We start from the raw sequence: 10,278 nt of genomic DNA, 5'->3' as shown, positions 1-10,278 counted from the left end.
CCGACAAAGTTCTTGTTTGTTCTTTCCTTACTAATTGTCGGTTTTCATTTTTCCTAATTAATTCTAGCATTTCTGTACTTAATTCCTCTGTAATCATTATTCGAATTAATTAGTGATTGCCCATTGAAAGCACCCTTGTGTGAGGGCCTTGGAGTAGGAGTCGACACAGACTCCGAACCAAGTAAATCAAACTGTGTCAGTATTGTTCCTTTTTGCTTATTTATTTTCCGCTGCGCTTAATTTTTTTTGACATTTTTGTTATCGATATTCACCCCCTATCGAAATTCACGATCCAACAGATTGCACCAACACATGTGTCTGCCGATAATTGACTCCTTGTTCTATTGTAGTAAAGCTGTCACCCTCTAACCAACTGGACACTCTCATAGGGATGAATGATGAATCAGGTAATACTGAACTTGGGGTGGTCGACTCGATTTTATGAAAATTTTTCATTGACTATCAGGATAAATCAGGAAGTGCTCATAATGGATGACTCAAAAGCCTAACATTTTATAATTAGATGTCCTATTTAAATTTTTTTTTACAAATATATTATAACCGGCGATCAAACCACCTATACTTAAATAATAACTTAATACACTTATGTTGCATCGTATCAAATTATATAAAAGATTCATTTAGTTGATCCATATAGGATACAACTTAATTGTTGTTGCTAACCGTGGAGGACAGATCCTCTGGTCCAGAATTTTCTGGACTAGAAAAGGCCCTGTTCATTTATTGGCTGGATGAACTGGACCCACCTGTTAAACAGGTGGAATCCAATTTATCTAGCCAATAAATGAACAGAGGATCAGGACTAATTCAAGGATCCTAGATCAGAAGATCCCTGTCCCTAATCGTGTCGGTTTGAGTAAAATCTAGCACTAGAGTTCCTCTTCTTAATGCCTTTGAATCTTAATCCAACGGTGCTTCAAACAAACACGCGCGAAATTTTTTTTTTTTTGACCCCATAGGTCATCCGAGTTGGTATGTGGTGGGATACTTGTCACATGAGGTCGCGGGGTCGAAACTCGGGGTAGTCGGGGCATAAATTCCTGGTCCCTGTGCAACTCACCCCACCTGCCACATGCTCACTCAGGATGCTTTGATTTACTTCCCTCGTATTGGCCTTAGGTCGGGTGCAACGAAAATATTGGAGACGAACGATTTCGCCTTTTGCCACAAGAAGGGGCCCTCACAATTAATTCGCCACGTTGTTCCAATTAAAAGTCATTTACCATCCCCCCGATCCCGCGCGAATCCGTCTACCCAAACTCACCAAATGCCGCGTGGCACTTCACTCTCGCTTCACCTGCTCCGGCTCGGTTTAGCTCGGTTCGGCTTAGACTACAGAGATCGATGAGCCGCAGAGCCGAGACGACTTTGTCCATTTCTGTGCTTATATGATTGAGCAATTGTGCTCAACGATCAGGGACCAGGGCGAGGAGGATAACGGAAGGCAGGGAAGCGATCCGCTGTTAGGGTTTCCAATATTCGCCATCGTCTTTTCGATTTAGGGATCCATCTCCGTTCGATCCTTCCACCTCTCTTTGCAGGTAAAGGCTCTTGCTTTTGGAATTTGTTTAGGGTTTTTTTTTTCCCTTCTTCTTCTGGGTGCTTGAGAAAACCAACAATCTCATCTTGAGAAATTAGTTGTGTATACTATTCATATTTTCATTATAATTATTTACCAGTTTGCCGGCAGCCAGATAAATGTTAAAATAGGATAAAACTGATTAGCTCCCATTATTTACCTTGTAAATCTGAGTGTTGTCAAAATGATGAATCTCTTCATTTTGATTTGTAACGCGGAACTTGCTTACCTCTAATCGGACAATGCCATTTTTATTCCTTTATTATTGGGGAAAAATTATTTGGGGCGAGCAAAGGAATATTTTGAAGCGTTGAGGAAATTTTTAAAGCTAGAAGATGCGTAAACTTCCTAGTGAACTATCACGCTTCCTGTGATTTGCTTAACCGCTAATTCCTTGCAGCTTGCTCTAAGTATGACGGTATGGCGGTTTACTATCAAACTTTGCTGCATCATCATTCCTGTTGTTTGCGATTGTGATTATTTTTTCTCTTGTCATGTCAAGAAAATGACAGTTATCTTCTAAGCTTCAATTGGCATGTTGTGTGATGTCAACGGAAATAAGTAAAATTTTCTCTCTGGGTTGCAGTTGCAGTGACTTTTACACGACCAAGAGCCGTAGCATCATCTGACATGGAGGTATTTGGCAAATCCATGATTGCTGAGTCAAGCAATGTGATTTATTTGTCCAGTATTCTTAACAAGGAAGGGTCAATTCCTAGTCATAAATGTGAAAACAGATGCCAAAATGAGCTTGTGTTTGGGAATGTGTACCGGTGCAAATTAACAGGATTGACACACATCTGCGATAATAATTGTGACCAGAGGATTTTGTATGATAACCATAGTTCTCTCTGCAGAGTGAGTAGGCAGATTTTTCCTCTTTCACCAGCAGAAGAGCAGGCTGTGAGAGGAGTGCGGAGGAAACTGGAAATGACTAATGCTGATGGCTGTGCTTTTAAGCGTAGGCGAGATGCCCAGCTGCATCCTTCTCCTTTTGAGAGGACCTGCTCTGCAGTATCTCCAATATGCAGTCAAATTGGAGATGGCATGGATATGAGTTAGAGCTGATTACACCCATTTCCCTTCTCTCTTCTTCCTCTTTTTTCTATTTCCATTTCTCCATGCCATCTATATTATGGATGGAAAAAGACCTTTTTAAACAATACATGGAAGGCACGCAGAACTTTGTAGTAATTTTCAAATCAAACTTTTATACTATATTTTTGTAACCGCTTAAGTTTGAACTTCTCGTTGAGAGGATGACAGGTATTGGGAATCAAATATCTAGGTTTACCTTATGAGAGGATTGCTATTGCATTTTTCAAGGCTTGTAGCTTCATTATATATCACATCCTTTTGCTAAGCTCTGCAGTTGATTAGCTCACCCAAACTTATATCTTGTATATATAACTATTTTCTTGAGGTAGATGCTCTCCCTCATTCCTTTTTTAACTCTTGCAGGGGAAATTATAGCATAGGAAATGCAGAATAGCTTTCTTTTACTTGTAGTTCATCATAGTGATGATTTTATATCTTGTTGTTTCTATCTTTGTTTGGTGGAAATTATACTTTTGACTGAATTTACTTGTTACTGAGCTCTTGCAGACATGTATGTAAATAACAACCCGAAAGGCAGGTTTTATGCATTAGGTGCAGATATTTTTATTTGCTGATATTACTTGTTTATTTTTCAATTGTCTGCAGGTGCCGGTTTATTTATATTTCCTTAATTAATTTTGCAATCTTTTATTCATTTACCTGAAAATCTATGTTGTTTTGCAGGAACTCAAGCGCTGACAGATCAGTATATGAAAATTGTTTCTCATTTAGTTGGGTTGATTTTAGTTTACGGTTAGCACCTTCTGACCTGATTTCATATTTGCAGGTGCAAATTGTGGGGTGCATTCATGTTTCTTACCATTGGATTCGACAAACCAAAGGATGCTGATAGTCCCTTCGCTAGATGTTCAATGCTGCCGCTGCTAATCTATTCGAGAAAATTTTTAACTGTCCTACGGGAGACCACCTTGTTTGTTTGTGGCCAGCTTGCTGAAGCATCTTCCGATATCCAGTCATTAACTACATTGCCATCTCGATGATACATCATTCTAACTCAGAGAGGCTTTCTAGATGTATTTAGCTCCAAATCAAAAGAAAGGCAACTGCAATTGCTGATGTATCAATTGTTTCTGTACCACTGTTAATGTACATGGTCTTCTATTATCTTAAGGGATCCAGATGAATATACATTTCCCTTTTATTTACCCCATTAACATTTTATCATATTCCATATGTGTTTGATGTGAAACAAATCGAATGTATCATTTCTTTTCAGTGAGTTTAAATGCATATGGTTGCAATTTGTTATGTCTCCCTTAACATTGATTAGAGAGTTCTTCCCCTTTTCTCTAGTCTGAATTTACACTAATAACTGTTTGTATATCTGGTTTTAAAATTAACCTTTTTGCTTATTGTATGTTATATATTATTATAATCCAATTGTGTCTTCTCTATAAGAATTTGCCACATGGAAATTTTATACCTCTATGAAATTTCATTTTTCTTAAATTTGGAGTATAATTTATGATGGCAACACTTCTAAAGATAAATACTCTTGACATCCCATTAATTCGTCTCGGGACTAATACGGAGGGGGAGAAGTTTGGAGTATAATTTATGCATTGATTGAAGGGGTTTTAACTCGATAAATAAATATATAGCTCTGTTTAAACTTTAAAAAGTATTTATCCGCAGGCAGAGCTACGATCCACGAAGCTGCGCCTGCCGAAGATGAAGAACTCTGTGGTCTCCCCTGCAAGGCCCTTTTCTATCCTAACCCCAATTCCCAGGAGCGACCTTCCTTCTTCGTTGCTGCTCTCCACAACCCGCCGTGGCTCTCCTCCACCACCGCGTCTTCGCGTCGCCGCTGCTGTCGCCTCCCCACCTGTGGGCATTCTCTCAGTTTCTGTCTTGTTTTCCGTCCGAATGTGATTTTGTTGTGATGGAACCCCTCTCAGGCGGCGGATCTGGAAAGGAGGAAGCTCGATCTCCTCCGAGCCGTTCAAGACACTCAGCGCGGCCTCTCCGCCACCGCCGACCAGCGCTCCGCCGTCGAGGAGGCCCTCGTGAGTACTTGACTCCGTTGGCCCGTCTCTACCTTTTCCTTTTCGGCTCTTCTTCTTCTTCCGATGTTAGAGAGATTGCCTCGTAGGTGTCTGTCGAGGAGTACGACGCCGGCTCACCTGTGGTCCTCTCGAAGCTGGATGGTACTTGGCGGCTCAACTACACCACTGCATCTGACGTTCTCGTCCTATTTGAAGCTGCGACTAGGCTTCCCTTCCTCCAGGTGATTCTCATCCTTCATTCCCTCAATTTCACTGTCTCAGTGATCGCTTACGCGCTGCGTTGTGATAGGTCGGGCAGATCTTTCAGAAATTTGAATGCAAGGATCGATCAGACGGGGGGGTAGTCCGGAATGTAGTACGCTGGAGTATTTCTCCCCTCTTGGAGGTAAACATGAGCATAAATTGCTCTACGAGTATGCCTGGAAAATAAATATTGTGATTTAAGCAATGATTTTTGAAGTGCAAGCACATAACATGCCTTTTTTTAAATTGAATTTTTTTTCTTTAATTTTTATTTTTTGATACTACAATAGATTGTTTACAATTTAGATGGTTGTGTAATTGTCACAGTGCATATTTATTGTCTTTATAATGTTAAAGTTGAGTTCTTTAACAAGAAATTTTATTACATTATCTCATCGGTTCTACAAGTCATTGTTATGTATTTTGCTTTCTCACTAAATCTAAATCACGACACAGTACTTTTCTTTTACTTTTCCATGTTATAAGATTGGATTTCGATGTACATAAAATCCTAAGGCGGGCCTTGTATCATTACTAGACCCAACTTAATTGGAATCAAAGAAGGGACTCAATATTTAGTGTCTATGTTTTGTATAAAATAAACCCTTCCCTTCTGAAGATCCTTTCATTTATTATAGGATTCTTAACACTACCTCCAGTGACACTTTTTGGGTCTTTCCATAAACTGATTTCATATACGTTTGCCTAGTAAAAAAGATGAGTTTTCTCCTTGAGTCATTGTTGATGAGATTAGTCTTCAAAATGGTCATATAACTTAATAGAATTGGAATCTTTGTTCATTTCCTTACAAACATATTGACTTATTGCAAAAGATCTATCATATATTTTCTTTAAAATAAATATATTCCTTAATAACTATAATGGCTTTGATTTACGAAACATGAAATTATATTATTCAATTAAAATAGTTATTGTCTAATTCATCTCTAGTGAAATTATTTTTCCTTATTGACACATCCATTTTGATGTTTTGATCGTTCTTAGTTTTCCTTGTAGGAACTAGAAGGTGCAACTTTGGTAGTCTCTGCTAAATTTTCACTCCTTTCTAAGCGCAATATATTTCTTCAGTTTGAAGAGGTAGTACTATTTGTACAATTTTTTTTATCTTTTATATGAAAATTCGTGAGTCTGCTAAGCTATTAATACCTAAAGAGATCCATTTTGTGATAAATTTCGATCTGGAAAATTGTACCACTTTATCCAATTGAGTAAATTGCCACCGAGTTCAGTCTGGTTGTATCTGAAAAACTTGTCTGTTTTTAAGTTTCTATTTATGGGGCAAGCCTGCTTAATAATAGGAATAGAAATTAACTTTACATAGAGATAGAGTTCAATGACAGATAAGATGGGGGGACTCATGCCTTGTTATAGTAGTTTATTTGTTTTGCAGGATGGAACCTTGTCTTCCCTGTGCAGCACTAATCAAGTCTACCTTTGGCTATTCGATAACCTTGGTCGTTAGCAAACATTGGGCTTCAGAATCCAATCACAAATCACATTTTGTTTCTTTATGGATAGACAACTGAAAAGAAAAACGATGGAAGTTCAATGAGTTAATGATAAAATAGAGCACTGAATAAGTGCTTTTTACTTGAGTAACAGAGTTAACTCTTAACCAGAATGAATTAGGGAGATGCTATTTGATGTTTTGAAATTTCATCCAAACTTTTTAGGAGTTAATAATGTACATGCGCATCCTTTGACAATTAGATGTTGAGGCTCTTGCTAACATTCTATCTTAGAAGAACTAATGACTTTGAAGTATTGATGTTCTGGCATGACTAGTGTGACTCATAATTAGACAACTTTTTCCTCCATGATCTGTTGTTTGAATGTGTGAATTGTGGTGATTATTACATTGTACCTTCCTTACTATATAAAGATGACAGCTCAAGTAAATTCCTTATTTTTTCTTACCTTACTTTTTCTTTGAGAATGTTTCCTAAATGCTAGGTTGCTGTTGAAAACATTAGAATTAGTGAAGAACTACAAGCGTTGATAGCTCCAGCTATATTCCCTCGTTCATATTTAAGTCTACAGGTCTGGAATTGTATTTCCTTTTCTAATCAACTAGCTCTTATTAACATCTAGACATGGTTATCTAGCTTTTGCACAGGTGATAAAACTGAAAAACTTTATTTGCAAAACACTATGTCCTGCTCTTTTCTTGATGACTTATCAATGGGCAAATTCTGGTGGCATATGCATCGCCAAGAGAGTGACAGACATTTTTGAGGAACCTACTTTATGTGATTATTTACTCAACCAATTTTATGCAGATATTGCAGTTTATACGGAGTTTTCGAACTCAAGTACCTGTAAGCGGTCCAGACAGGTAAAGGACTTTTAACCCAAGTAACTTACGCTCCTAAAAAAGGATGTCAACATTTCTGCCAGCTTCCTTGCAGACGATCCCCGGGAGGGTTGTACTACTTATCATACTTAGACCGTGATATGCTGCTAGGTCGTGCCGCTGGTGGTGGGGGTGTGTTTGTTTTTACACGGGCGCAACCTCTTATAGTACATTAGCTAGAGGTAGTTTGAAAAGAAAAACACAGATAAAAGAACAGTGTTCAGCAAAGAGCCAAGGTAGCCAATGGACTATTCAGAATGTCTATAGCCTGGTATATCTGCATAAATTATGGCCAGACAACGGCGATACATTTAATGAATCCATCACAGGTTTACTCATTGCCTTGGGTTTACTGGTGCCTCACTGTATTTGTTATCTTTTTTCTGCTTTGTAGCTGGAAATATATGATTCTTTTATAATTTCCAGAAATGTAATATCAAATCTCAATTGTTTGTGAGATTGATGTTATGCAGGGCTAACTGAATATCAACATTTGACGACTGATATGTTTAAATGAAGGCGACAATTCAGGTCATGTTATGCTCGTCTGAGATGTCATGTTGGCTCTTCATGCTTGACGTGGCATGCTTGTTTGTTTCGTCGATGATGCTTGAGATGCCATGCTAGATGTCTTGTTAATATTTGCTTTGGGGTTTCGAAATGAGCTTGGATAAGATTTAACCAATTGTTTTGTTTAATTCTATTCCACTCAAATTATGGCCAATCGATTGAAACATTTATCACGGAATCCTTGTTTGTCAATTGTTGTCTCGAACGACTCAATGTCTATCCAGTCGACTTAATTTGATCCTATTAGTCAATACAACTAAATTAGATTGCAAGCAATTGCGATTGGGATCAAATTCAAAACACTTTCAATCAACTTAAATCCTATTAAATCGACTCAATATATGTAAATCGACGCAATATATGTCAATTGACTCAAGTTGACAAAATCCCCTTAAATGGTCTATTTTAAAAAAAATAGAATACTGATTAGATGACTCAAATCAAACAGAATAAGATGTTTCTATCATTCAACTACCCAATCGATTAATGTCACATTAGTTGCCTGAATTACCATTCAATCAACTCATGTTGAAATAAAACACTTGTTTACGAGTATAATATCTTGAGTCGACTAGCAAGTCGACTAAAGTGTTTAGTTAGTTGAACTCAATGTTTAGTTAACTGGATTATGGACTATTCTCTTGAAACACTTATTTTTTACTCACACTTAAGTAAAAACTATCCAAAAATCCAAGACTACAAGTTACTCGTAATATCTTGTCTCACATGTACTCTGGGATCTTCTTGTGTCTAAATAATGACAATATTGCAGCAGCAAATAGAGTGTTTTGGATTAGACTTAAAACTCAACTCATTGACCATCACATGATTGATGGGGTTTACTAGTCGACTGATAGTTGTCAAACTAAGTTTGTAAGGGTCGTTAAGCAGGTGCAATGATCGGATTCGATGGAACAATCGACTGATAGCGATGATCAATTAACTGATAGATAGAAACCAACCTGACAACAATCCTATAAAAGAGGGTTTCGAGGAAGATTGAAAGCGCCGATTCTTAGAGGTTTGGGAACAAAGTATTGTTGTATTTTCGGACCATTAAAAGAAAATCTAAAATAACAAGAAAGCATTTAAAATAAGATTATTGTAAAGTCGCTTACTTTCATTGTATTTTCTCATATATATTTATATTCTTGTCTTCTTTGTAAGAACAAGCATTGTAAGTAAATGTGACCCCTTGTCGGGTCCGACCCGAACCTAGCCCGGGCCCGTAACCGGATCCGGCCTAGACCTGACCTGGGCCCATAACCGGGTAAACGGGCTGAACCGGAATCATCTGGCATGATGTCGGGCCGAACTGAATTCGGCCCGACAAAATGCCAGGCCAATTCCGGTTTCAGGCCCCCAAAACTAGCGGACCGCCAGTTCAACCTGCTGATTTTTTATATTATTTTAAAGGACCGTTGGAAGTATCGATGGCAATTCCTAGCCGTTGGAACCGCTGGTTCATAATGGTTGAGGGGAGTGGAGTATTTTTTTAATGGTTAACATCATTTGATCATTTGTTGATTAATGACTATAATTTAGTGCCCGTTGTTATCCAAACTCTATAAATAGGGAGTTCATTTCATTATTTTTACACACATTTTCTCTACTTTTATTTTTTTTTTCATATTCTCTACACGTTTTTGACTCCAAGTCTCCACTTCTAAGCACTTTTGTTTCCAATTTTCAACTACAAGGGAAGGGGGCCCTGGAGGATCATCATCTCAATCTCAAAGGAGAAAGAAAATAATGAATCAGCACGAGAACATTCAATCCATCGATGATGAGACCGAGTACCTTCTGATATCGATGTAAATACTTCTAAAGTTCGGGAACTTCCTCCTCTAAAATCTTCTATTTTCACTAAACATTTTGAGAATGTCACTATTCTGTCAGGAGAATTGCATGCAAAGTATAAGCATTGCAATGCTTCCAACAAATTCTAAGTCAGTGACGGTTATGGGTCGTTGAAACAACACGTAGAAATGAAGCACCCGATGGAATATATGTAGGTGCAACGGAGGCCGACAAGAGGGGGGTGAATTGCTGTAATCAAAAAATAAAATATACCCTCCTCGTACTTTCAACTCAATTAGTGCAATAGTGATAAATTAATAAAGCAATATGAAAATATAGAAAGACAGAGAAGACCGGGAGTTAACCTGGTTACAACCAAGAAGGTTGTTAATCCAGGGCGATGAAGAGCTCAGTAGAAAAATTCTCCTCTGAAGGCGGAGAAGCTTTTTTACACTTTGGAAGCTTAGAACTATTGCTAAGAATGACTACACAATGATTGTTTGAGTTGTTGTTTAATTCCTAGCTTCAGGGGCCTTTAAATAGCCTCTGGAAATCTGATCTCGAAC

At 38.0% G+C, this 10,278-nt stretch overlaps 2 protein-coding genes across 4 annotated transcripts; both read left to right on the top strand.

The window, feature by feature from the left end:
• The first annotated feature begins 1,399 nt into the window (after window positions 1–1,399).
• Window positions 1,400–3,967, top strand: LOC122041000. Of its 2 annotated transcripts, XR_006128763.1 has the most exons (3): window positions 1,400–1,562; window positions 2,187–2,236; window positions 3,486–3,967. XR_006128763.1 is itself a non-coding variant. In XM_042600520.1 (2 exons), the coding sequence occupies exon 2, from the start codon at window positions 2,231–2,233 to the stop codon at window positions 2,660–2,662; it is 432 nt and encodes a 143-aa protein (XP_042456454.1). In that variant the 5' UTR covers window positions 1,404–1,562; window positions 2,187–2,230; the 3' UTR covers window positions 2,663–3,967. The 2 variants fall into 2 exon arrangements, 1 of the variants encoding a protein (XP_042456454.1); XM_042600520.1 differs by having other exon boundaries at window positions 1,404–1,562; window positions 2,187–3,967.
• Window positions 3,968–4,328: 361 nt separating this feature from the next.
• On the top strand, window positions 4,329–7,877 carry LOC122040999 (probable plastid-lipid-associated protein 10, chloroplastic). 2 transcript variants are annotated; one of them, XM_042600519.1, is made up of 8 exons: window positions 4,329–4,546; window positions 4,618–4,725; window positions 4,812–4,946; window positions 5,015–5,110; window positions 5,986–6,066; window positions 6,943–7,029; window positions 7,269–7,324; window positions 7,387–7,877. In XM_042600519.1, the coding sequence occupies exons 1-8, from the start codon at window positions 4,391–4,393 to the stop codon at window positions 7,433–7,435; spliced, it is 768 nt and encodes a 255-aa protein (XP_042456453.1). In that variant the 5' UTR covers window positions 4,329–4,390; the 3' UTR covers window positions 7,436–7,877. The 2 variants fall into 2 exon arrangements, with proteins under 2 accessions (XP_042456453.1, XP_042456452.1); XM_042600518.1 differs by having other exon boundaries at window positions 4,330–4,546; window positions 7,398–7,877.
• The last annotated feature ends 2,401 nt before the right edge of the window (window positions 7,878–10,278 follow it).

The sequence above is a fragment of the Zingiber officinale genome, chromosome 2A (genome assembly GCF_018446385.1).
Source record: "Zingiber officinale cultivar Zhangliang chromosome 2A, Zo_v1.1, whole genome shotgun sequence".
Taxonomy (NCBI): domain Eukaryota; kingdom Viridiplantae; phylum Streptophyta; class Magnoliopsida; order Zingiberales; family Zingiberaceae; genus Zingiber; species Zingiber officinale.
Note: the sequence above shows the minus strand (reverse complement) of the source record. Positions and strands in the feature narration are given on the sequence as shown.